Source organism: Ilyonectria robusta, assembly GCF_021365365.1.
Source record: "Ilyonectria robusta strain PMI_751 chromosome Unknown BGZ61scaffold_12, whole genome shotgun sequence".
Classification (NCBI taxonomy): Eukaryota; Fungi; Ascomycota; class Sordariomycetes; order Hypocreales; family Nectriaceae; genus Ilyonectria; species Ilyonectria robusta.
This window is the reverse complement of record NW_025764446.1, coordinates 502414-529310: the sequence shown is the minus strand read 5'-3', so window position 1 is coordinate 529310 and position 26897 is coordinate 502414. Positions and strand designations below refer to the sequence as shown.

Genomic DNA, 26897 nt, shown 5'->3' with positions numbered 1-26897 from the left:
AACTGGTATTGGGTGAGGTTTGAATAAGGCCTGGCTTGGTCAGTCGACATGGGACAAGTCAGGTTACCCCGTGGTGGTGAAGCAGGAGCGGCACCGCGCACTGTACGAGAGCCCCGGTACACGGTACGAAGAACCATCGACGATCTTGCGCCACGCCTCGTGGGATGGACCCGTTGCGCGGGTGTGTCTTCACAATCGGCGGACTAATTACTGCGCCAGCCGAAGGGACACTTCTAGCCGAATCATAGGGTCTCTAGTGTACATGGGATACGCGTGGCGTCACTGGCACAGCGGCATCGTCGAGACAGGATGCCAAGGTCTCATGAGATAAACACGATCGGGGGACAAGCTTCCGGCCCGTCAACGGCCTCGCAGGACCTCAACGAGAAATGCAAAGGCAAACCGATTGAAATCCGGACGGTCGGGACAGACCACACACAGCAAGAAAATTGCAACTGGGCGGACACTGTGTCGCCATGCATCTGTACGAATCGAGCCAATCTCTTGTCAACCACCCGGCGTAGTGCGGTGGCTTTGTGCCTGCGCCCAGCCGGCACCCCCGCGACGGCAGCAAGGAAAGTGTCCGAGACGATGATTTGGGTGGCCAAACAGAATTAGCGAGGCTGGATGGAAGCGATCTCTCGTTTAAGCATAAGCCGCGGATCGGGAATTCTTCACATCATTTTCACGCACCTTGAATAAATCGTCCACTCGTCAACCTCCAGGGAATTGCATGCGACTCGATACGAGACCAAAGACACACTAACTATTTATTAAGGTGGCCTCGGCCCCACGTCGCAAGCCGCTAAGCCACCCGCACTGTGCTGAGAGAGTGTGACAGTGCCAAATCGATACTAGGTACCTAGGTAGGTAAGGAACGACTGCGTAACTTGTTCCAGCTGGGAAGGAGGCTGTTTCGTCTGCAGGACGGATTAGATAATTACCCACTCAGTCGGGCGGAGCGACGAACGCAGCTCGACTTTAACTTTTCATGACTCTCACAACTCTCATGGCTTTCGTGACCTGGACACATTGCGGCTCTCCTCACCTTCTCACCTTCCTAATGACGCATAGCTGGACAAGGATGCGGAGGCGGGCCACCCTCCTGGTTCCTAGCCTGGTTAATGCTTAATCTCGGTGGTTGATACCGCAATACCGTGCCTCACCCGCGTCGGCTCCTCATCCAAGTGTCACCAACTCGTTTTGAAACCGTTACGTCTGTTCGCACCCCTTGCTGCAATGTCCCGAGATGCGCCTCCTGAATGCCGCTCCCCACCAAAACGGCTTGGAAAATTCGAACCTTTTTCTACGCTGTAACGCGCATACGCAATCACGACAAGCTTCTCGCTGCCAAGCCTGCACAGGAGATTTGGGGTCTTGGCAAAGCTTGTGTCTCCTTGGCTCTGCTTGCTCCTCCACTCGGCCGTGTCCCGTTTTGCTTTGTTCACCTTGACCGTTACACAAACAATGCGCGGTGAGTGCATCGCAAATCGCAATCCCTGTACGGATAATATGAGCGGAAATGGGGAACAAGACAGGAAACTCCTGGGTATTTGGTATCAACTCATGCAACTTTATGCAACCCCACCATCTTGCCCTCGCGCCAGATCAGAAGCCATCAACGCCAATAATAAATCAGATGCATCGTGTGCAACAAAAAGCCAATCGCTTCCCCTTTTCGTACTTCCCAGCGTGTCCCGTCGTTCTGTCTTATATCCCCTCGTCTCGTCCCCTTACTCGTCGTCCGATTCCTCAGGCCCGTTTCGGTAGCGCATTTCCAGCACCCACTCCTCGTCAAAGTCGATTCCCCTTCGGATCTTGGTACCGGCCTTCCTCCAAACTGCGCTTCCCAGTCCAATATCTGCGATAAATAGTCGCCACTCGTCCTCATGAGTTGTATGGTTCAGGGCCTCGGGGTCATCGTCGTTCGGAGGCGTGACCGCTTCAAGCAGTCCTCGTTTAGGAGCTCCCATGGCAACCACATATCGCGGCTTGACAAAGAGACGTCCTCCGTCAATGACGGCGACCTTGCCTGATGTGGGATCGATGCCCGTTGGGACGTCGACCGCTAGAACAAATGCCTCGTTACGGTTCGCCCACTCCATCAGCTCATACACTGTGGCCTGGTCCGCGGTTCGCAATTCCTCAAACGAAATGGTCAAACCAAGCAACGCATCCACAATGAGCGAGATCGACACGGGGGACCCAGTCGCCGAACTCTTCCTTAGATGCTCGAAGAGTTCCGTCTTGTTTAGAATCTTGCCCCCAAAGTTCCGATATAGCTGGATCTGTTGCCGTAGGTCCTCAAGTAGATCTCGCTCTCGCTCGATTCCCACGAGGCAGAGCAGTACGTTGATATTTTTGTTCCGCAGATGACGACCCGCAGCAATGGCCCGGACACCGGACCTGTTGTTGCCAGCCAAGATAACCACCGCTGGACTGGTCAAGACAGCACTCGCCGAAGGATTGGCGCCTGCAAGCCCGAACCGAACTTTGATGGCCGGTTCTGACAGCGCTGTAAATGCTACCTGAGCAATTCCTCGACCTGCATTCTCTGCCATGAGATCTTCCCTCAATCCAACCTCATTGGCGGCAATGTTCTCAAGATTCAGCATTTGCAGTGCAGAGACGGTCTCGAGTCGCCGGTTCGACGGGACGAGGTATAGACCGGGTGGGTGACCTTGCTGCTTTCTGCTGTCAGTACTGCGTGATTCCGGTCTGGAAAGAGACCACCGAGGTCTATGACTTGAACGTACGCCAGAGTTGACTCGGCTAAGTGGCAGACCTCCAGGCACGGCAACGGTACTAGCTTTGCGTGACTGGGATCGCCGAGAAGGCCCGGACTTGGTATCAGTTTTCCGATTGCTCTGGCTGCTTCGCAAGTCTCGGCCCATCAGCCTTTCTGCCTCATTTAACCCATCGTCCGCTTCGCTGTTCCAAAAGTCTGCGTTCTTGCCGGCGACTGATGGCACGTCCAGGACGTTCTCCGTATAGTGTAGGTTCTTTCCTCCAGCGGTCCCTGGCTTGGGTCGGCGGTTATGCGATACCAGCCGGCTCGCATCATCCACTTGATCTTCTTTTCTCATCTGGTCAAAGATGGTGCGCTTGTCAAATTTGGCGAGGTTGTTCTCAAAGTCAAATTCGCCCATCTCCTCTGTGACGTCCTCCGATGCCCATCCGTTGTCGGGACCCCCCTTGCGGCCCTTTCCATTGCGCTTCAGAGAATTGAATGGTTGGAATGAAGCAGTGCTCTGTAGAATCGGTGTCTGTCTCCAACCCTTGCCACGACCGCCCTGGACAAGCGGCGAGCCTTCAACTGGCCGTCCATCATCTTCAGGACGCTGTCCCTTTCCTTGCTTCGATTGCCGTGAACGTCGCTTCTTCTTCTGAGATGGAGTTTCCTGCGACTCAGGGGCTTGGCCGTTCCCAGGTTCAGGTGCCGGGCTTTGAAGAACGAGGTTGCCCAGCGGACTTGTGATATCGTAATCAGGAGGAGTGGGACGCACTGGAGTGCCTGCAGAGTGAATAGATGACACCGCACCGGGCAAGGGGGCTTGCATTTCAACGATCCCGCTGTCAACGGAGATGGCTTTGGCATCCGGCGCCGATGGCGTTCCAGATGTTGGCCGTCGTCCAAGGCTGAGAATCGCTGGGTCGACAAATGAGGGCTGCGAAGGCGGATGCGAAGGGGGTTGCGAAGGCGGTTGCGAGTACACAGGCGTGGCGACAGCCTCGGCGGGAGGCGGGACAGTAATAGCCGGCCCATCATCCGTCTTGATCTCCGAGAGATCTGCGATATTGCTGGCATCAATCCTCATGTGAGGGTGCCATTCCTTGGTCCCAGAAACAAACACTAAAGTAGGAGTGTTAGCGAAACTCTTGGTTAGAATATTGGGGCATACGCACCGTTCGTCAAAGTCAGGCAGCTGCCGGCCTCAACGTCCCTGACTGTCCCTGTGATGTGGTACGCCGGGGGCTCCCTCAGCACCACCCGCATATGCAAGCCGATGAATTGGTTCGCCATGATGAGATGTTGCCTCGCGTGTATCTGGTCAAGATTCCTGGTGTTGCTGCTCCCTTTTCCCAAGCGAGAGCCCCAATTTCCGGTAATTAAGGCCCCCAAGGCGTCATCAAGACTCGGGGTTGCGGCCCAACAACTGAATCACGGACACGCCGTGCGGGGATGCTAGGTGCTTTGACGGCGCAGGATCGATGCGTAAAGCTCCTTGGATGTATGGGCGAAAGCAGCGAGCGTGCGGCCGATCGACAAGCCGGTTACTCGACGTGGAGGGTATTCTCGGGTGCGGACTGGGGTCAACGAGTGGACGGGGTGGCGGGAGACGGACTCGGAAACTGGATCGCGCGAGGCCAAGGTTCCAAACTCGAGTATCGATCGCTGGGGGAGAGGCTCGCGCTATCGAAGGGCGATTCTCGAGGATGCTGGTCGGGTAGTTGTGACGTATTGTGTGCGCTGGGGTTTGCGAGGTTGAACTTCCCACAGAAGCTTGCCCCATACCGGAGCAACAAGTCTCCCACCACGCCAACCTTTTTCTTATCGATAAGCCGGGCTCGCCGTATCTGGTCGTCTGACCCCAGCGTGTCACAATTTTGAAGACAGAACCTTGCTTTTGGCTACCGTATAAGCCGCAGCTTAGATTCGATGGCGTTACAGCGAATTCCAGCTTGTGAAATATCGCAAGGGGTCCTCTTGGATGCAGGCCGGATGAAAATATCGACCACACTGTCTCCAACCACTGAGTTTGGTGGTATGATTTTATGCGACTGGCACGGAATATCGTTGTGAGTGGGATATGCATGTGTAACAACACGAGACACTTGGTCGGTCCTCAACAGTCACCCTTACGCATCTCCAAACTCCAGTGGTTTGAGTGGATTTGATACATTTGTTGTTTCCTTCTCGGCCGCACCCGAGATTAGATATCTAGTACCTGTCGATTCTGTCGTCGACCCTCAGTTCCAGCCTCTGGTCACAGAGCAGAGGCAGCTTCAACGCCAGCTCCCTTGATTCCGTAGTTCTACCATCCATGTAAGCCCAAAGATAATATGTATGCGCCGGTCGATAACAAATCTATACAGTCGACCCTTTCACCTCAGACAAGACTTCCTTAGTAACCGTATGACGCCATCGCCTCCTCGTCATCATCTAAATTGATAACGGTCCGGGCCTCCCGCTTTGGAGCCTCCGGCCTTGGAGCGGCTTTTGGGGGGGCTTCCTTCTTTGGGGCCTCTTTCTTCGGAGCCTGATTCCTTGGAGCCGCAGCCCCAATGCGGTTCGTAAGGAAGTCGTTGATCGAATTGGCATTTCTCCCGTTGGCTTCTTCTGCGGTGTATAACTTGTTGTAAAAATCAATGACTCGAGGATGGGCCATAACTTTCCACTTGTCGAAGCCTAAGACCTGGAGGCCTTGCTGCGTTGTGGCTCGACTGAGTGCCACATACGCCTGCCCTTTCTCGAATACACGTCCGAGGTTGACTTTGACTCGTTCCAAAGTCTGACCCTGGGCTTTGTGAATGGACAGAGCCCATGCCAAGATCAAGGGCAGCTGTGTGCGCTTCGCTTGGACGTCTCCATTTGGAAGCTCGACCTTCCAATCTTCGGGCTGGCAGAGAATGACGCGATGCGAGCCGTGGGTGGTCATGAACTGTACTACCGGAAACTTGACGCCTGACTTCGTTTCTGCCTCATGACTGAATGCTTTCAGCTTCCTCTTTGCCTTGGACATCGGATCTTCCTCCATAAAATCATCCGTGCCCATGTCAAACGTCTTCTCGTCCGAAAAGCCAATGACCTTGCCCAAGGACCCGTTTACGAGGGACTCGTCGAGATTTTTGATGAGCATAACTTGGGCGTTAAGTTTCAAGTCGATGCTTTTGGGCGCCATCATGTTTGCCAAGAGCTTCTCTCGAATGGCTGGGTCGCCTGAATCCTGGGCTTCGTACCGGCGCACCGTGCCCGGAAGATCTCTTAGTCGTTTCTCATTTGAGCCCTCCACCTCATTTCGTGTAGAGAACAACTCAGCCATGCCTAGACCGTCGTTGAATTCAAGTGGTCTGGCTAGAGCCTTGAAAGCGCGGACAGTGTCTTCACTGATTTTACCAAGGCGCATTTCGTTGAGCATCTGCGCGAACTGAGGATCGCGCTGTCGGAAAACTTGCGTAAGCCCGATAGTGTGATCGATTGACGTATTCCATGTTGCAGAGTCAAAGGCAAACTTGGTCTCACGCTTTGCTGCTTGATCGGGAACTGGCGGAAGTTGAAAAAAGTCGCCAGTAATGACGATTTGAATGCCGCCCCATGGTCTACCATTGTTTCGAATGGTCCTCCCGATCTTGTCTAGCTTGTCGAATAAAGCTCCATCCACCATGGAAATTTCATCAATGATGAGAATCTTTGTTTTCAACCAGCGGTTCTTGGCCTTGATATTTCGTCGGATCTTCTTTATCAAGACCGGAGCCTCTTCTTTCCCTAGACCGATGCCTAATCAAAGGGTTAGCAGCTGTATCCATATGCGTTGTCTGAGCAAGTTACCTGAAAAGCTGTGAAGAGTAATTCCCCCGATATTGCACGCAGCAAGACCAGTTGACGCCGTCACAGCGACTCTCTCGGGGTCACTGGAATATTTCTTCTTTAGGTCATTGATGATAGCCCGCATCAGAACGGACTTTCCAGTACCAGCCGGACCAGTGAAAAACACACTCTTCTTCTGCTCAACAACCAGATCCAAGACATGTCTCTGCTCGTCACTGAGAGAAATAGCATAGGCCGTCTTGGACGATTTACCGGCTCGTTGGGGTTCCTCCGATAGGGAATCAGGATCTTCCTCAGCTTCTTCTTTCAGCTGACGTTGACTTTTCAGCTGCTTCTTTTGTTCCTTCAAAGCACTGGCAGTTGCGTCCCATATGGATATCTTGGGCTTGCGGATAGGCGTCTTCACGGTAGGGCCCTGGTCCTCGTCGTCATCCTCGGCATCCTCTTGTCGGAAGCTGGCCGGAAGAACTCGTCGTTTGGCCTTCTTAGGAACATGCGAGTCCATCGAGTCCTGGTCTCCAGAAGACTCGCGCTTCAAGGACATTTCGTTATTGCTTGACGGCACTGGTATCGTACGCTGCACAGGTGGAGGCAGAAAATGCGACGCTGGTGATGACGACCAGGGGATATTCGTTTCGCTCTGGGTAGATTTGGGCGGAGGAGGCATGCTGCTGAAAGAAACAGGTTTAGGTGCAGGCATAGTGGGGAGAGTCGGAAGAGCAGAGGGGGCCTCATAATCAAGATCAAGGTTATCGTCATCGCTGAAGTCGTCTTCGGCAAAGAACACTGCCTCTTGAGCCTTGGCATGGGCTTCTGGTCCGGTAAGGTCGATAACGCGGGATTCTTGCCGGACTGTGTTCGGTGCACTGTAAAGAGAGGCCAATGAGCCACGACCTGCGCCGGGTACCGGTCGATTAACAGTAGAGTGGCTCATGTTGGTGGATCGGCCATTGTGCAGATTCGGAAATGGTTGAGGGGTCCTCGCCGACGTGGAGCCAAAGCCTGGATTCTTGAGTTGGTCACGGATGTCGGCGTTTGCAGCGCTGGGGCTGCTCGAGGGAAAGGGCTGCTTGGCCAACTGTGTCCCCCGAGCTGGCGCGCTGGCCTCGTATGCCTTGTTCGCCTTGGCTAGCATTGTGTCGAGGCGATTGGAGGCCGGGGGGCCAAGGGTGTGAACATGAGCCTGCTGGACAACAGTTCGGAGGAAGTGGCTGCAAGTCGGCGAGGATCGAATCGGGAGACGGGCGATGCCGACCGTCATAAACCAGACCGTGGCGAGTGTGTCACGGATGTCGCGTGTAATGTGGTGATGTGGTGAAGCACGGTGGAGGGGTGTGATAAGGACTGGACGCCTGCTGAACGCTCCGAGCCAGCACGACGCCGGCAGTTCAGATTAGGCTGGGATGTCAATCAGAGGGCCCCAGGGTCGACCTCTGAATGGCTGCGAGACGCGACGGGGCGTTCCAAATAGTGTGTTCCGAATGGCCACCCCAGCAAGTTAATTCAAAGGTTGACGCGTTGTGGTCGCGACGTGCAAGGCCCCTCAGTGCCGGGTTCGCAGAGTCACCTGACTCCCTTTGGACCCACAAAATTACATTGAACCTCGCATCTACGGTGGTTCTTACATACCTACCCAGACCAACTTGGATGAAGAGGAGCATCATTGTCTATTCACGAAAGAAGCGATATTCCTGCGTTGATTATCATGAAGCATATCATGAAGCATTGCTACAGTTCTGTTGATTATACAGCATTGTCTCCTTTCATAATAATTTGACAAACCCCCGCCCTCATAACACCACTTCCCGTCATCCCGTTTGCCCTAGCTCATTACCCCAAACTAACTACATATCAAATTGTCATACAGTGAAAGGTACCAGGTATCGTGTCATACAATCATAATGAATTTCCCCATTTTCGTTTCAATTTCAATACCCTCTGTGAATCTCCCGTCTTCCTAGAGGCTGGAAGGGGTGAGCCTCTCTTACAAAAGCCGGCTCTCTTTGTCGCATGTATTCATGCGCATCGCGTTCCGGCCAGCGGGACTCACGCTCTCTCGGATTTTGATCCTCCGCGAACGTATCACGGAACCTATTCGGCAGCACCACTCGTCGCTGGGGCTCTTGCGCAAGACGATCAAATCGCTCGTCATCCCGACGAAATTCTTCGTCGCGATACGCAGCATCGAGGCGTAGCCTTTCTAGGCGGCTCTCGACTCGTTCAAGTCCATCTTGGAGTACCTCATGTCGGGCCTCAGATGGAGACACACGGCGAACACTAGGCCGCTGTTGGTGAATGCGAGGCGGCAGCAATGTGGTTCGTCGCTTGTATGATGGCTCATCGTCACGAAGAATAGGACGAATAGGACGTCGATCTTGTCTGAATAGCTCATCGTCATGCAGAATATGGCGCCGATCTTGTCTGTGTGGCGCCATATCCACAGATGAGAATTGGGGCGAGGGGAATGGAACTTGCTCGGCGACAGCAATCGCTGGAGGATAGCGGTCGAGAATGTAATTCTTCTCGTGCTGGGAGTGTTGGCGTGGTAGAACGACACCAAAGTGCTCGGGGAGCTTGATTCGCTGAACAGGGGTTCTGCTCCGTCCCCGACCGCGCTTCTGAGAGTTTGGGGCAGATCCGAGGGAGGACTGAGGCGTGCTTCCAGTTGAGCTGCTTGAATAAGAGTCTTCGGAGGCCAAAGAGCCGTCAGAACTTCGAGGTGAGCCACGGTGAACCTTCATGGTCTTGCCAACCGTGATGACTTGAACATTTGGCGTCATTGGCCTGGGCTGGTTGTTGTCCTTGCCTTCCTTGCCTTCCTTGCCTCGCTTGCCGGCGTTGTCCGGTTTGCCCTGGGTTGGAGGCTTGGGTGGGTTGTTCGGAGGAGGGGCCTGCTTCGGTTGGTTGTTTGGAGGAGGAGGTCCCTTTTGCACACCGGCGGGAGGCCCGGTGTTGGGGGGAGGCATGGAGTTGATGGGAGGCCCAGGGTTGACAGGCGGCCCGGGGTTGGCTGGGTGCATGGGGAGGTTGGCTGGGCCGCCTGCTGGATGCATAACTGGTGGAAAGGAGACGGGCATTTGCTGAGGAGGGGGAGGCATTCTCATACGTTGTTCTCTCTCCTCGAGCAACCTGAGGCCACTCTGTTCTGGAGTGGGTGTCCTCTTGAAGTATGCGGTGATGGAGACTCTTTCATACTTGGGCTTCGACTTGCCCTTTTTTAAGTGGGTACTGACGTATTTCTTGCTGCTCTTCTTCTCTTTCTTGCTCCCTTTGTTATACTTTTCGATGTATTGGAGTTCTCGTTCCTCCAGCTTTCGAAGCTTTGACTCGAATTGGACCAACTTGTAACAGAACCGTTTGTCTGGATCTGTTTGAGAAAGCTTCTCCTGGGTGAGCTCCAGTTGACGCTGAATAGCGAGGGAGCAGGCTGCCTTCTTCTCGGTGAGCGGCTTTGTCTCTCTCTCCAGCACGCGAACTTGGCGCTTGATTTCCTGCTGGGAGAGGTCGGTCTGTGTGATCTGCCTGACCTTTTCCCAGGTGGGTGTCAATGGAAACCCTTCTTCGTCAACGTCGTAAGCGTTGTCCGTCTTCTCGAGTCGAATTACGACGTAAGAAGACAGCCGCTCACGGGCATCAGCCTCAGTGAAGCGTTCGCTCCTAATGTCGGAAATCTCGACTGTGTTTCGGGGTCGTAGATCATGAGGGACCGCATGCTGAGGAGGAGGAGGGAAGCTTGGAGGGGGGCCGATATGCATCATGGGTTGGTTTTGGGGCTGCATGTGTTGATTCTGCATGTTTAGAGGCATGCCAGCAGGGCCTCTGTTGTTAGGTTGCTGCATTGGGGGACCTTGAGGCTGATGAGCGGGACCGTTCCCATTGGAGAGTTGGATAACGCCGGGAGGAAGATCTCCAGGCATGATGTATGGAAATTGTGCTGTGTGTTTGGATGGTATACTGACCAATTCCTGAGGCAAAATAGGCTGGGGAAACAGGGCGAGATATAGCTGTCCGGGCGAGCAGACAATCCAGTTCGACGACCGATATACGATATCGATTAGCAGCCTACCGCGACTCGACGGCGCAGCACCAAGCAAAAAGTGAGGCTGTCCGTGGAGGTGTGTGCCCCAAACAGTGAATGAGAAGATGGGGGTCAAAACGAGGCAACCTGGGTGAGGGGTACGCTCCACGTTCGGTGAGGGTGTGTTGACCGTGGATCAGAACGCTCACAGGCTACCGTGAAAGTGCGGATGCGTGGAGGGGCGGGATGTACAAGGAATTGAGTTGGACTAAAGGATTGAGGAATGGATTGTGTTTTTTTTTGTGATATTCCGGATGGGGTTTCCAAAGATATATGCTCTATGGAGCTCGCAGCCGAGCATTCGACACCAGCACTGACTTGACTTACACGGCGTCGTTAGGTATCAATTGGGACGACTTCTTTCAACCTCGAGTTTGTCATCGAGAGCCGCCGCCGCAACAGACTACAGTACCGGCATGTAAGTTAAACAAGCCGACGCCCCGGGCGTATCCGCGCAAGCTACGGCACGGCACGGCGACGAATCCCATGGGCAAATGATGGCCACCGTCTCCGGGCGGAGTAGTTCGCAATGGCTGAGCTCCACGGGCGAGGCGACCAACGCGCCCAGCCAATGTGATGACGAAACTTGGATCCAATCAACCGGTTTTGACGAGTCACCGAGCACTCGTTGCGGGAAGCGGTTGATATGCACGTCGTCGACTGACAAGATAGAAACTTGGTCATCGGTGGATGCCTCCGCCCGGCGCTGGATAACTACCGAACGAAGCCCCCCTGGCGCGGAGACAGCCAACAACCAACTCCCAGGGCTGAAAACAACTACGTGGACAGGCGAATGGCGCGAAGACGTGGTGCATAGTTGGGTGTCTTTTTTGGAGGGATGCTGCGTAACCGGCTTTGTAATGCGCGGTGCATAGCGACCTCAGAACCTCTTGGTTGACTGACTGCATTGATGTGGCGTCCTGTTCTGGCTTTCAAATGCTCCGACGCGACGCTGCTGCGCGGTTGCTTTTGGCTTGAAAGAACACGGCATTTGCCACACAATCTCTGTGTTGCCGTCGATCACATTTTGCAGTGGTCAGGGCAGAATTGACTCAGAGAGCCCAACTCGTTTACACAGCATGAACATCCGATTGTCGAAGCCTGGTGAAACGCGTTGCCGCTCCGAGTCTCTCTCTGACTTACATGATGATGGCCCATCCACCTGGAGCCTCTACGCCCACCTGGAGCCTCTACGCCCTCGCCCGGTTCTTCCGCCCGCGACTGGTGAACCATTCCGTTCGCGCTATAAACGCCTACTTATGCAGCCCATCGACGCATTCAACCGCAAAACCTGCTTCGCCCGGGCCAGACGCGCTGGAGCTGGAGCTGGATGTCCCATAACGGGTCTCCGCTGCGCAACATCGCTGGGCCACTTGGACGGACCGCCGGACCAAGAGTCGATCGGCCGCATGGACTTTCAGCCATGTGCTGCATCGCACCACTGCACTGCCTACTGCAAGCAAGTCATCGGTGATCAACTGGGGACTTTGATCCGATTGATTCCCATGGAAGCGGCCCCAGCAACGCAGCCCTGTGACCCAGTCGTTGCGCCCCCTTGCGCCCGGCTAGTTGCAGCGGCCTACGCAGTACTCAGCACGCAGTACGCACTCCTACTGTACAAGGATCCTTCGTCGGCCGGTTGATGCTCCCTGTGGTCAGCAGTCGCCCGGCCAGACTGGATTTGTGATTTATGCTTTCAACCTTCAATGCAGGCGTTGGTGTGGTTGCGTCCACCGAGCCCATGCGAAAGCCTTACTCTGGTGCGATGTGATGGGTTGTGCACACTTTCGCCTCGTTTTGGGGGCTCCGGGAGACATCCGGTGCAATCGGGTTGCCGTCTTGATGGATTTGCTTTTTTCTTTTTTTCACAACTGTTTATTCTAATGCATCCGGGCAGCTCGTACAATGTGCTGCCTAGCCGTCCCGTGTCTGCCGCCATCGCAAGCCTTGTTGTCTCACCTGCGGGCGCTGCCGCTCTGCTGACCTCTGTCCTCCCACATTGACAACGCGAATCCGATGCTCTGTGTCTGTGTCATGTTTATTCTGCCTGCCTGTCTCACATCGCACGTCCCGATCCGCGACAATCAGTCAAGAAAGGCCCCGGCTGAAGTCGTATTAACAGTGCCAATCGGGTGGGCTGTGCTTGTACTTTGGGGTTGCACACGGACGAGGTTCCCCCGGATCGACACTTATCGTTTCAACCTGTTTTACCCTCTCAAAGAGTCACGGTGTCGGCTTGAAAGTGCAACTATGATAAATCTCGGCAGTGCCAAGTTGCGTAGTCTTGCCGCTTATCCACATACTCAATAATGCCAAGGCAAAGTGTTGAAAGACACACCGTGTCCTTTTCTTCCCTGACAAATCCAGTTGGATGATCCTCTGAATAAGCCGGGATTTATGTTCCATCGGGATTCGGCGTCTCCTTGGTCCTAAGCTAAAATCGTCATGCCTCTAGTGTGGGTTGCCGGGTCTAGCCGCCATGTCGTCACGGCGGACGTCAACTCATAGGTGTTATCATTATGCTAAAAAAGAGATGGCCAATGATAATTTGGACGCATCATGCTCTCAGCGTCTTGGGGGTGGCACTTACTTGATGGTCGTAACAGAGGTCACCCGTTCGCCTCGTTCGGGTGTAAGCGGACGAATTGTGCATTTGCACTCTTGACCATGGAACTCACAAACCCTTTCTGCCATCTTTTATATTATCCATCAAGATTTTTGAGCCTACCACGTATAACACAATGTGTCAGGACCCTTTGTGCATTTACAAGGGGCCCAGATCTGTGACCCTGGTGCCAGCATCCTGCAGCCGCGGAAAGACTGCAATATGCCGTTCTCGTGCAATCGACGAGATGCAGGGTATTGATTATGTCATTCTCTGTTGTCTACATCACATTTTCCGGACTGAGTTACTATGTGCAGTGATGAAAATCACAGTCTTCAAGCGTCCCTACGTTCACGTGCCTGGTTGATGGCATTTCTGCTGAATTACTCCATATTAGTAGACTCTTGTGCCTGGCGGAGCTACTACCCTGCGCTCTTACAAGTCACCTCAAAGTGACCATTTGAGTATTAACCTAATCTAGTTGAACTCGGCTACAGGTTCCATTTCACCCTCGCATTCTTTGATGTTGATGTAAGTGAAGCAAACTCCAAAGAGACCCGCCCAAAAAGGAAACAAGGACTTAGACGGACACTAACCTCAGCCCCTCCAGGCAGCCAACACCTCCGCCATCCCTCCATCACCACCCGACAGGTTATAGATCAAAATGAAGAGCAATTCTCTCAGCGAAGTAGCTTCATTTAACTCAGATGTCTCTTGATATACTTACCTTGTCCCCCATGGCCCCACTCTTCGCTTTCCCTCTTTTTTTGCCCTTCGCTCCGTCTTGGGCCTGTCTGCCTGGACCCTTGTAGTGTGTCTGTTCGATTCCCAGACACTGGCGGCAGCTTTGGCCTTGGTTTTTGAGGTCTTCTTGTGAGGGATGAGATGATATGTGCATGTTTAATTGTCTTGTAGTATTAACGGACAGCCATTGATTGCTAAGTTGTGTGATGTTTCTTTCTCTTTATACAACATTGATCACTCGCCCACATATGACCATCTATTTACCAAGGACTGATACCCTTGACGCCTTGCTCCCGAGTTTAAGCTAGGTATACATACGCGTTTCCTTCTCTCTCTATGTAATCCTTCTCGATCAGGCTGTGTTTTTTACGTCAGTATTCATAGATGTAGATGCGTTGTTCGTCAAGACTCACCTCTCAATCTCCTTCTTGATCGCTGCCGGCTCGACACTCCCTCGCTTCTTGGTTAGGTTAATCACCTCGGCAACCAGCTCGGCGTGGCCCATGGACTTCCGGCTCTTCATAATCCTGACAATGGCTGCCTGCGTCTCGAATCGCCTGTCTTGCGCAATCCTCTCGTTCGTCGCCTTGTTCTCTTCCTTGGTCTCCTTGAGCTGGATTTGGTTGATCTTAACACGGTACTTGGGGTCTGTAAAGGCCTTGTTGAACGTAAATGTGTCTGTGGGCTTGACTTCACGGCCCTTCGGATGCTTTGACAATACCCTAGCTTTGCCACACGCCAAGGACTGCAGAGTGCGATCGAGGTCGCCACCTTGAAGGCCAGTGCCGGTAGCAATCTGTTCATACGCGAGGAACCCGTCGGCTGGCACGTTGTTGAACATAATGAGTACAACCGCTTGGTAGGCTGACACGAGGAGCTCCTTCACGCCTTTCTGGAAGGTGGCTTTGATGGCGCAGTGAGCCAGGGAATGCTTCCAGGTCAGAACTCGCCCGGTGTGCTTGTTCTTGTAGAATTTATCGAACCGCTCGATCTGAGCGGCCACTTCGTCGGGTAGGTTGAGCCTGACATCGGGGTATGTTGGCCATGCAGCTGCTGAGAGAATCATGACTTGCAGGTCCAGGGGCGTCCTCCGGTCCGCGCTGCCCTGGCACCACTGCTTGTACGACTCCATCTCGTCTTTGGCAAGCTCTTGGTCTTTGAACATCTGCTCCAGGTTATGTGTGAAATTAGAACCGCACTCGCCTCGCAGCTTCGTCAGCATGTTTCGCTCTGCATCCTGGCTTGCGCTTCGTCCCATCAACAGTCTTCGAGCCAGATCCTTCTTGTAGAAGGCCTCGAAGGCATCTTTGCCCTCGATAAATCTGAACAGCTCGAGGGCCTGGTCCAGTTGTCGATCCAACTCTGCGTCTTCGTCGCCTGTGCTGGACTGGCCCTGCTTCTCTGCCGTCGCTCGGTCCTTGACGTCTGATAGGAGCTCTTTGGGTAAGGTTTTAAGACCGCCTCGGAGCAGCATGTCAATATACTTGGCCGTCATCTCCCCAATCTTGGAAGTCCCCGTGTTCCAACATGAGGCAACCTTTCGGTCGTTCATGAATTTACCAAATGCCTCCCTCATGCCCCAAAGGAAGTCTTCGTCTTTGCCAAAGGCATCTCGGATCATGAGATCTAAGGACCGCCGCAGCTCTAATAGGCGAAGGACCATCTCGTCACCCCGCGCCTTGTCGCTGATGATGGCAGCTCCAGTCGCTCTGATGTAGTCACCCCAAGGTGCTTTCATCTTCTTTTGAATGTTTGATAGCTTCAGCAAGTCATACAGCGCCTTCATGGACTCGACTTCTTTGTCGGATAGGAGCTTTGACAAACTGCCGCCATTCAACAGCTTGTCCGAATAGTGGTCGATCAGAGTCGAATGCGCAGAGTCCATCAATTGCTTCTCGGTGGTGCTGTCGAAGTTGAACGCAATGCATCGGTAGTCTTCCTTGCCGAGGAGTTTCTTGCAGACCAAGATGTAGTCCTTCAGGCTTGAGGTGCTCCAGGCTTCTCCAAATTCCCTAAAGTACTCCTCCGACTGTTGCAGGAATACACGCTCAAAGTTCTTGGTATATACGCCGAGGACGAACAGCATCCGAATCGAATCCTTGAGCAGGGCTGCGTCCATCTGGTCGTCGCCTCTTCTGTCGTATTCGATCAGCGCGCATATGCCAGCGATAGCTTTGCTCCCCGCCGAGTTGTTGTAGGCGAGCGCTTGAGATGGAAAGACGGTTCTCCTGAACTGGGTGATGGTCATGTCGTTGATTGAAGGCAGACTCTCGCGGAGGAGATAGGTGCGGTCCAGGAAGCTAAATGTCGATCGGATCAACACCTAGAATCGCCGTTAGCCAGTGCACAGCACGCACACCAACACCGGCAGAACATACCGTCTGGGTATTCCACGTCTTCCATTCCGCCAGCACGCTCCTCAGCGTATCGAGGTTCGATATGCCCCCATCCCGCTGGATCCTGGGATGGACAACCCGCTGCAAGTGTACCTCGACCCGGTCCTTAAGCAGCTTGTACACCTTGGCCGGGTCGCCCTTCCGACAAACATCCTCGACGCCCCGGTACAGCCGCTCGAGCGGGACGTCCGGTTTCCTCCCGGCGAAAACAGCCTCCAGCGCCCCGTCGAGCTCCTTGTCGGTGCGCGCATAGTACTCGGCTACCTGGGCATCACGGCTGGTCGGGGGACGCAGGTTCTTGATGACCAGCTTCTTCGCGCCGGTGTATGGCTGGAAGGCCGTCGTGTTGGTGAGGTCGATGGTGTCGTAGAACCTGCCCCGCGGTTTGGCGCTGGCCATGACGGGCATATCGGCGAAGCGGGGACGCTTCGAGATGGCGGCCGGCGAGGAAGAAGAGGAGGAGGAGTCGAGGCGCGGACGTCGCCGGGAGGGGGAGATCGAGTCGGCTGGCGCGGATTGCATGGGCAAGGGAGCGGCGGAGCGACGGAGGCCTGGAACAACCTTATTCGAGCTGTCACGCAGGCCTCGGTTTCACGAGCAATCGACGCGGGCTGGCGGGTTTACGGCAGCGAGACAGACGGGACAGTCTTGGTGGTTTGGTGTTAATCCTGCAGGATGCGGACGACAGGATGGTTGCGCGGGGAGCGAAGAGGGATTCGGCGATGGGGCGATTGGGAGCACGATGGATGCGTAAGAGAGAGCTGGGGTGGTTATGTCACTTATTAGATGGGATGGGCTGGTGTTGAGGCGCGATAAGATAACGGAATTTGGTGGAGCTGAGCGCCCTGGAGCAAGCATCTCTCTTCTTAACTCCGGGGGCCAACTCACACCAAGCATCCACATATTGACGGATACAGAGTACGGAGTAATTAAATGACAAATACACCATGGCCTTCAAAAAACCTGCATAGACAAGGGTATCGCGGAAATCATAATTTACAATAGAAGCACTTGACAGATACGGCTTCATCAACCCTGCTATAATCCCACACATGTGCCGTCGCCAACCGAAACGCGCATCATCCAATATCCAGATAGTCTACGCATACGCTGCCCATCCTACGCCCATTCGTTAGCCATTGCCACTCGCCAAACGTCGGTACAACTTACCAGAATACAAAACTGCCAGGTTTCGCTCGTCCGTTGCCTGGTTGATCAGATCGTTGACCGTCGCCGTCACGCTCAGAGTCTTGGACAGCTTCTTTCTCACAATCTCCAAGGCGCGATCTGCTTCCGACGGCTCGTTGACGTGTCCCGCCGTCTTCTTGCCCTTTTTCGTCTCCGCCTCGCTCTGCTCTCCGTCATCCAGGGCTCCGTCGTCGCTGTGTCTTGCCTTCTGGAGCTTGGCGAGTCGCAATGGCGAAATCGACCATGTATACAACGGATCGTACCGTAACACGTCCAGGATGGTCATGATCGAGTATTGCTCCTCTCGCAAGGCATCTAGCGTGAATTCACAGCAACGACGAAACACTCCCTCGGTCTTGGTGATTCCCATACCGTCGACAATATCTCTGGTAAGTCGGAAAGGCACCAGCTCAGGCACTGGCAAGATTCGGCCAGCCTCGAAAGCCACACCAAGATCGATGTGTACAACCTCTCCTGTCTTCGTATCGAGCAAAATGTTGTGTCCATGTCTATCGCCGAGGCCCAAGATGTGACCAAGCATCGATATAGCTGCAGTGCTTCTCGTGTATGCCAATCGCTTGACAAACCAGTCGTCGGGGTCCACAAAGTTCTCCATGAAAAAGTATCTCATCACTGGGTGAAACTTATCCGTAACCTTGCGATACGTGCTCATTCGGGTCTCCACCGTCCGGCTTTGTACGTTATAGATTTCCTTCCGGCATTGGGAGCCCTTGAGATCCCTAGGGTAGTATCTTTCGTGTGCAGGCATGAGGAACTCGTGCAGCGGAATGGTGTTGGGAACGAACTCGATCAATCCAGAGGACGCCGTAAGCGGGAGGACTTTGTAGGTTCTGATCCCAAGACTGCGCTGCTGAGTGGTTCTGTGAAGCTTCAACAGCGACGAAACAGCTGAGAACACCTGCTCCATGATGGCATCTTGCCGTAGGTCATCATGACCACCCTTTACCAACTGCTTGTAGCGCACACCATCACTTCCGAGTGCCGTGATTATCTTCGGTGCACTCACTCCAGAAGCGATTGTCATTTTCGGATCCAGTCTTGCTATGATCGGGACTCTCGAGTAGTCTTTCGTGGCCGAGAGCTCGATATGCATTGTCGGAGACGGGATTTTGTATTTGGCCAGGCAGTTTACCAGATTGTGGCCCGCTGAAGACTCCTTCAGTGCAATCTTTGCTCCGGACTTGTACTTGTTGGGGTTCCTGTCCATTGCGAGTCCATGATAGTACTTGCTTGTCTTGTCGATTGACACCCAGATATCTGCCACTGACTTTGTAGAAACAAGTCGATGGGCCACTCGATCGGTCGCCTTCACACGCCGGACTGCGACTTCGTCCTTCTGCTGAGCCTTGGCCTTCGTTCCAGACCAGATTTGGTACATGCCGTGGTAGGGGTGGTCCACGCAGATATTGTAGACCAGTTCCATCAACAGCTGTTGAAAGGTACTATCCTGATCTTGGAGTCGTGACGTAAGTTGGTTCATGAGGCTGGCAAATTTTCGGGTTGGTACTTGCGAAAGGTGACCCATCACCGCCTTATTTGTGGTCTCCTCCTCTGATCGCTCAAGCCACAGCGCTGTAAAGCGCAGAGCATCGTTGTTGTGTTCATCAGAGGCTATCAGGGACAGCAGGTAGTTTTCGAGGCTGAGGCGCACGAATTCGCTACGAGTCTGTTCGACTCTGCGCAGCTCCTGTTGATCCAAATCCAGCCACTGCCTCTCCTTGTTCAGCACATGGGAGTAACGAGCCTTGAGTTGCGTGTCTTTTGTACTAGATACCAAAGACTTCAGCTCTGACACCTCATCACCCTTGGCCTTTTTCAAATTTTGAAGTCTGGTCAGGTCCTCCAACCCATCTGGGTCTTGAAGCTGCTGGTCACAGAATGTGGCAAATTGATGGAACACCAACCCGGCCTCGCGGCCCTCACCCTTACCCTTGAGTTCTTTAAGCGCCGGCTCCAGGTACTTCTTCTGGATATCCTGAGGTTTCTCGAGGCGAGCAACGGAAACCTGGAACCCGATCTTGGAAAGTAGGTCAGATCGACTAACAGGGATGGTTTGCTTTCTGAGTGAGGAATCTCTGTCAATTCCTTGGAGCATTCGAATCGACGTGCTCATCTCTCCATAGTCCCAAAGAGAGTTGGCTGCTTCAATTTGAATAGCGGCATCAACATGCAGGTCCAAATCGGTGCAAGGTACGATGAGTTTCGTGAGACCAGTCGAGATATTGAGACTCTCTTGGGTCGCTTGGTGGTAGCGGTATATCCCGGAGGCTGTGATCATCGACTCTACCTCCATTTGTCTGGCAACTGCAGTTGATAGCTTGATATTGGTTTGGAGAGCACTTCGTTGGCTGAGCATGCTCATCGCAGTTCCACGACAAGACAAAATTTGGCTCACACTGTCGTATCTAATATAGGTTAGCATCTTGACTGTCAACTCCACTTCTCGAGGCTACTCACAATCCACTCCTCATCCATTCACTCCGATTCTTGAACTTGCTCAGAAGGTTGGCCATCTCCGCGGTATCGGAAACTCCAAGTACATCGTCGAGTTCTGTCAAAGAAGCCAAGGCACCAAGTCGCTTTCTGAGAGCAGTAGCATTGAGTCCATGTGCCTTGAGGCTTCTCATCGTACGACTGAAACCTTCATGTACTGCTGATCTAACGAACGTGACATCAGTTGCTTGGTGAATGCTCTGATATGCTTTGTAAACAGTAACAGCGTGGTTGTCACTTGCTGGAGCAGGAAGATTCCAGATCTCTAGTTTCCTTGCTGTACTGAATGTGCTTTCTAGGGACTCAGGTGTGGTCTCGAGACTCTGCTGTGTTTGAAGCAGCGAATTAGATAGACCAGACAAGCCAAGTGTGCTCAAAACATTAACCAAAGACTGGCCATCCGACTCTGACATCTGGTTTCTGAGTCGGATGTTGCTGTCATATTGAGCACCACGGAAGGCAAGACTCTTTGGTCCATCGTTTTCATATTCCACACGGGCCAGAACCTTCGAAAGGCTGGCCTCTTCTGGCAAACCATAGTAGGCATCAGGATCGTCGATGTTTTCGAAGATTGTGAGTAAGGTTTCGCTCATATCAGTCTCCCTAATGGCAGAAGAGCGTCGTGAAGACCGAGAGGTTTCGGAAGAAACAAGCTCCGCGAATAGCAGCGCTGTCTTGTGCATTCCGCATCGCGATGCTGATGCTGAGACCAAACTGTAGTCCAAGTCTAGCCAGTTCAATCTATCAGCTATCGACGTTTCCTTAGGGTACTCCTGCGTCCTAAGATACAGGAGCGTGTTGATAAGTAGCTTCAAATTGTCTCTAGCAGCTGGAACCGTGTATTGGAGCCAGTCCTTCAGCGCTCCAGAGAGGGCACGTTTCAGTGTCTGTTGCTGGTTCAGCTGGAAGAAAAGCACAAGGTGTATCACAAAGGGAAATGCGTCCTCCGCAAAGTCCTCTACTTTGGCCAATATGGGTGACAAGATGGAGAGGATAGTCGAGTCGGGGACGGACCGAGCTAGGTGAGCGCTCAAGAGTGGAAGCCATTTTTTTGACGTTATGTCTTCTGTCCACACATCCTGATCGTTCATCGATGACGCCGGTGTTCCTTTTTCGGATATTGGGGAGCTATACGAACCCCACTGAGACGCGAGCAAGAGAGATTCGGAGAGACTCCTTTGGCAAGCCACCGCCAGCGGCTCCTCCTCTGGAGCCGCGGCGTGTGAGACGGCGGTTCTCAAGGCAGCCTCGGCCAGACCCGCGGTGGAAGAGTCTGGACTCGACGTCAAATCTTGAAGCAGATACAGGAGCCCCATCTCTGACCCATTAGGTCCGGGGGCCATCTTTTGGTACTGAGCCAAATGTGATTCGCGAAGGATGTCTGTTGGGATTTCCCCCGAAGCTGAGAAGGACCGCCCTACAACTCGGCCGGCCCATGATAGGTACTCGTCGCTCAAGTTCTGGGTGTTGCAACTCTTCCAAATGGCAGTGACATGCTTTGTCGCATCCTGGTCGGTTTCGATAATATCCTCCCTGCTTGACACCGGAATGCTGAAGTCTCCACAAAGGAGGCCAAGGGCGAGTTGGCGAGATGAATCATTGAGAAGTTGGTGATCTGAACTCCCATCTTCTAGGATATCCAGTAAAAGCTTACTCTCCGACGTTCCACGCTCAGCATTTCCGGAAGATCGAATGCGGGCTGCTGATTGAGTAATGGACTTGAAGGCTTTCGCTTGCTCTACCGTCTTGAACCCTGGGGAGTCGTAGTCCTCCAGATATTTGCTGAACCATCCATGGAACCTTTGTGCTTTGCTCATCGTGGCCTTGAACATGCTCTCTTGGGTCGTACTCGCTTGACTTGACTCGAGAAAGACTCTAAGAGAGGCCAGAGTCGATAGCGCGTATCCAGCGAGGAAGGGCGGTGTATTGATCAGATGCTTTGATCCTTCGGCCAGAAGGTACTGACTGATTCCCAAAGCATCATCTGCGCATTCTGAGTCTACAATAAATTTGCGGACAGAGTTCAGCAACATTTCCAAGGGGTATGACTCGAGAGCAACAGGTCCGGCCAGGGAAATGAGAAACCTCACTTTTCGCAGAACAGCGCAGGCGTGCAGGGGTCCCAGAGCAGGATGGACAGTGTTGAAAAGTTTCCTGGCAATCGACACCACCAGCGCAGGCGTCCATAGTTCATGGAACTGAAACTCTGTGTCTTGGCAGAGGCGGAAGATCTCGTGGATGAGATACTTTGCTTTGAACATTGGCTGTTGGTTAGCTGGAAGGGTTGTGGGGGAATGTGCAATCCCTTTGATTGTTCTCATGATCTTGCTTGCATATTCCAGGTTAGAATATCTCCCAAAGATCTTCTCCACCGGGTTGTCCTGGTCGATGAGGTCGAAGAAGAGAGCCACGATATCAACGAAATGGATGTAAGTCGCTTCCATATAGGCCGTCTTGCCGCCCATCAACTTCTTGATATGCTCCTCGCCTCTCCCTTTGTCAGAGCCACCCATGAAATCTCCAAACATCATACTGTATGCAACAGACGTGGTGAAATTGCAGCTTACGAGCTCTCGTTCAGTCATTCCGAGTAGTCGGGCAAGCTCTATGCAGGTCTCATCTTGTCCACGCATTACTGTCAAGCCAATGGCTTCAGCTTGGGCAGATCGAAGAAGGTCCTCTAGGCTATCGAACCCGAAGATGGAGAAAGGTATATCCTCGATCAGATCGCTTTCAAGCCAGGTATATAAGAGTTGACGACAGAACAGGCGAAAAAGCACCCTTGGTGACTCCAGTTGCAACGTGCGAGACACGCCAGCCAAGCAACGGGTCGCATACTCTGTAGAGTTGGCGATTTTGCCTGGTGTTTCAAAGATGTGATATGTACATCTGCGGAGTAGTGTTGGCCACCGACACGCTAGCCGGGACAGGACCAACAATCGAAAAGCGATGCCAGCAGCATCTTCGGGGTCGGTTGGCAAGCTGTCTAGAACATCTACAAACACCTCGTCGTGAAGCGTGAGGATGTAGAGGTCGAAAACGTCGGCAATGTTTTCAGCAATTACAAACTTGACAACCATCGGTCCGTTTTTGAGGATATAGAGGAGTGAGGTTCGGCAAGAGTCGATTCCGAGGTCCTTGCCATAATCGGAGTCCGCTCTGAGAAGAGTGAACAAGAGTCTCACCATTGAGACCTGCGCGTTTGGCGAAAAAATATTTGACATCAAGCAGACTTTGACAAAGTGATTGTACAAATCACCAACGCTATCCGAAAGATCTTGCTTGTCGTTAAGCCAAAGACGATGGAGCCCGTCAATGACGCCAATGCCAGTACTCAATGCCACCTCGCAACACTGGTAGTCTGGCCGACTGACAAGGTCTCCGATTCTCTGAACAATTCTCAGGGCGCTGTCGAGAGTGACGACCAGGTCGGAGTTGAAGAGCTCAATCAGCAATTTTTGACACATCAGTAGCTCATCGTCTGTCATGTTCAAGAGAAGATCGACAAAGATATCAGGCACGTGGCCAACTTGGCTTACATCTTCGTCGATAATGGACAAAAGACGCAATCGGGTCTTAGTGTCGGTGTAGAAAGCAAGAGGGTCCATAGACATCTGAGCGTTCAGTCGCGGAATCGTGCTAGGACTGGAAATTGAGTTCGTCCTACTGCTTTGTGAATCAAATTCGTCGTCGAGATCCATCAGGTCCACGTGGTCTCCAGATGCGTTTTGGGTCTTCTTCTGTTCGATGAGACCCCATATCTTTGCCAACAAATGCAAAAGTCCAAGATCGTCTGCGTGTATCCTGTGCAAGCTCGCAGTACTGAGGTCAGGAAACAGGGGCCGAATAGTTCGAAGAACCAACTCAATGAAGGCAGGCGGTTCGACGGAGTCTAGTGCAGCATCCAAGCCTTTTTCAACGATATCCACTATCGTTGACTCGACAGATGACGACTGCGTCGAATTGAGATCGCCAATCTGTGGTAGTAGCATTGTCCCGATCAAGCAAGCTGAGAGGAGACTCTGAAAGCGATCAAAAGAGATCTGGATGCCTCCTTCGTTGATCTTTTTGTTCCAGGAGTTGCAGAGTTCAGTCAGCTGCCCAAGCTTGGGATAAAAGAGCTCGAGAATGAGTTTCTTCGAGGCATAGACAGTGCTGGGATCGATAATTGGGACCGAGATATTGGTGCGCGAAGAGGTACGAGGTCTCTCATCTGCATTCTTCTGTCGTTCCTCTTTGAGCAGGAGCGTGTATCGGCTGAATGGTTCGATTTCGCGAGAAGATTTCCAAGTCTCACCGAGGGTGCCTCCAGAGACATTGTCTTGGGGCCCGGCAGCCAACGCCTGTGTCCCGCAGCATGCCCGGAGCAGGTTTACAAGATCAAGGGGCCGGACGTGGACCGAATGATAGGACGCATATGTCGGTTCGTCTATACAATGAGTCAGACTAGATCACACAACAAAAGCTGTAGACGTACTTGGGTTCCAGCGAAGGAAAATCCATCTGATGATGTGGTTGAATGTGCTCTGGCTTGCACTTGGAATTCTGGAGTTGCGAATATGCAACACATGAAGCATCAGCGCGATCGAGGCGTCACATAAAGTTCCCGGGCCGTTGACATCCGCCGATGTTACAATATTGTTGATGTCCTCGGAGATTGAATGGTACGGTAAAACATCTGCCTCGAGTATGGTATGCAACAGGACACAAGCCGCCCTGCTGGTCCCTGGCAAACCGATTGATCGAGTAGCTAGGTGCCATAGCTGTCTCCAGATATCTCCCTGGTCGTGGTGATTTTCAGGATATAATGCGCAACTATTAAAAGTCAGAAACAAGGATAAAGACGACATGGGAATGTGGAAGATACCTAGCACATGCAATAAGAGCCCAGGAAGCGGTAACGGAGTTCTTGTCGCCAGCCAAGGCGACGAGATCCGGCAACAAGTCAATGAGTTCATCTCGCCCAAAGGAATCGGTGGCAAGCATGAATGGTACCAATTGGAGAGCGGTTCGCCGTATCGCAATATCTACGGCCTTCAGCTTCAGTCTCACCCGGCTGGAATCCTGACGGAGACGACGCCTTTTACGTGGTTGCAAATCGATGCCAGGAGCAACTCCTGAACTCTTTCCATGAAAAAGAATCATGATGCGTTCCAGAAACCCCAGATTTTCAACCAACGCCCAATGGCCTTCGCCATACGGGTTATGCGGACGGAGTCCAAACTGTGGCAGTTGAGGGTAGTACGGGGGAAGACTGTATGGTGAGAACGTCACATCGCTCAACTGCAGTCGAAACGCCTCACCACGTTTCGAATATTCAGCCCACAGGTTTTCTGCCAAGTCCTCGATATCTCTGTGAACGGCATCATCGGAAGAATTGAGGGCCGAGTGTTCAATGTGCAGGCGTGTAATGAAGATGCTCCTAGATATCTCGATTCTGAGAGCCCTGATAACTTCGTCTTGGGATACTTTCTCGGATCTCCACCAATAACTCATCAGCGGCAGGAAGCCTTTGACTAAAGTGCTCGCATATGTCAAATCATCCGCGTGGGTGGCCGAGAATATGGCATTGATGATGGAAAATCCCAGAGTTTGTATTGAGCCAAGACTCAACTGCTTCATCCCCAAGACTCTGAGGACAATTTGAGCTATGTCCCTGAACCGTCGTGGTAGCGGCGCGTTGGCAGCCATGACTAAGTTGTATAGCCCTTCAAGGACGTCCTTAAGAGGGCCACCCTCTCCGTGTCCAGTCCGTTTTTGACTTTGGGTTGATGGGGTTGAACGGCCTGTCGAACGGCCAATGGCTGAACCAGGAGCTGGTGATGCCCGAGACAATATTGGGAGAGAACTCTCCCCTTCGTCGGGAAGCATGTGAAGTGCAACATCAAGGAAGAAATCGACGCAAGCCTCCCAGCGTTGACCGTCTTTTCGTGACAGAAGTTCAACGTGAGCTTGCCTAGAAAGTACCTCCGTCAGAGCCTTGACGTAGTCTTGGAGCAACGGCGGGACAAAGTCGTCATTTGGTCCTGGTAGAACCTGGGTGATGTGATCTATAACGGCAAACAATGTTTTTCGCCCCAATTTCGCGATGCTGCGTCCCGCTGCCATTCTAACAGCCACGGCGCATTTCGATAGCCGCGACGCCGCAGCATTTGATGTCGCTTGCGATTTCCGCTTGTCGTAGTAAATGGGCTTTTCACGTAGTACAAAGCTGAAGATGGCTTCAAAAATCTCATGGTAACTTTTATCGCCAAGATCCGAACTAGAAACAATGTCAGAAAACACGAGGCTTGACAAGGTAGCAACAGAAACTCACAGGTTGGTAGAGCGGTTCCGCGGGTTTAGGAGATGTGCCAACTCTATGCCAAGTTAAATGAGTGCAAGTTTTGGGGTCAGCTGCAAGTACCTACCGTCAACGGCTTTCTCTCGATCCTTTAAAGATCCAGATTTAACATCCCCTAAGACACCGTCAATACTAATACCATGCGGAGAAGGGTCGGGGTGTGACGTACGCGCCAGATTCATCACGTTGGACATGTGAGAGGGCGCCATGTTGATTACGTGGGGAGAGCTTTGCTCTCGCGAGATGCTTCCAATTCGTTCTATGGAAGCGCATCGAGCTCAGTATGGAATTTTAGGAGCGAGGGAAACAAGTCTCGTTCAGGAAACTCAAGCCGATGTCTTAGTAGCACCGTCGCAGGTCTGAGCTCAAAAGGAATTGAAAGACGTGGGAAGGAAACAGCATAGAAATCGGCCAGCTCATCCATAATCTAAAAGCAAAGCAACGGATCACCGCGATTTGTCGACATTCCGCCGATGCGC

At 52.8% G+C, this 26897-nt stretch overlaps 4 protein-coding genes across 4 annotated transcripts; 1 reads left to right on the top strand and 3 right to left on the bottom strand.

The window, feature by feature from the left end:
• Nucleotides 1-1733: 1733 nt before the first annotated feature.
• On the bottom strand, nucleotides 1734-4024 carry BGZ61DRAFT_479051 (YjeF-related protein N-terminus-domain-containing protein; the record flags this gene model as incomplete). Its single annotated transcript, XM_046249067.1, has 2 exons — nucleotides 1734-3853; nucleotides 3907-4024. 2 exons carry the CDS (start codon nucleotides 4022-4024, stop codon nucleotides 1734-1736), a joined length of 2238 nt encoding a protein of 745 aa, XP_046103186.1.
• A 4361-nt stretch (nucleotides 4025-8385) lies between these two features.
• Nucleotides 8386-10622, bottom strand: BGZ61DRAFT_46400 (uncharacterized protein). Its single transcript, XM_046247458.1, has 2 exons — nucleotides 10510-10622; nucleotides 8386-10397 (listed from the first exon to the last, which is right to left on the bottom strand). Exon 2 carries the CDS (start codon nucleotides 10387-10389, stop codon nucleotides 8479-8481), a length of 1911 nt encoding a protein of 636 aa, XP_046103185.1. The 5' UTR covers nucleotides 10390-10397; nucleotides 10510-10622; the 3' UTR covers nucleotides 8386-8478.
• Nucleotides 10623-12000: 1378 nt separating this feature from the next.
• Nucleotides 12001-12963, top strand: BGZ61DRAFT_453699 (uncharacterized protein). Its single transcript, XM_046246109.1, has one exon. It carries the CDS (start codon nucleotides 12335-12337, stop codon nucleotides 12629-12631), a length of 297 nt encoding a protein of 98 aa, XP_046103184.1. The 5' UTR covers nucleotides 12001-12334; the 3' UTR covers nucleotides 12632-12963.
• Nucleotides 12964-14276: 1313 nt separating this feature from the next.
• On the bottom strand, nucleotides 14277-26627 carry BGZ61DRAFT_479048 (Cullin family-domain-containing protein; the record flags this gene model as incomplete). The annotated part of the gene is made up of 10 exons (XM_046249066.1): nucleotides 14277-14334; nucleotides 14391-16300; nucleotides 16356-16924; nucleotides 17262-17336; nucleotides 17544-19987; nucleotides 20040-24504; nucleotides 24553-24890; nucleotides 24943-26337; nucleotides 26392-26434; nucleotides 26486-26627. 10 exons carry the CDS (start codon nucleotides 26625-26627, stop codon nucleotides 14277-14279), a joined length of 11439 nt encoding a protein of 3812 aa, XP_046103183.1.
• Between the last annotated feature and the right edge of the window lie 270 nt (nucleotides 26628-26897).

What these genes read in the sequence shown, in the direction of transcription:
- BGZ61DRAFT_453699 (XM_046246109.1), top strand. Translation starts at nt 12,335, where the DNA reads ATGCAGGCGTTGGTGTGGTTGCGTCCACCGAGCCCATGCGAAAGCCTT.
- BGZ61DRAFT_46400 (XM_046247458.1), bottom strand. Translation starts at nt 10,389, where the DNA reads ATGCAGCAACCTAACAACAGAGGCCCTGCTGGCATGCCTCTAAACATG.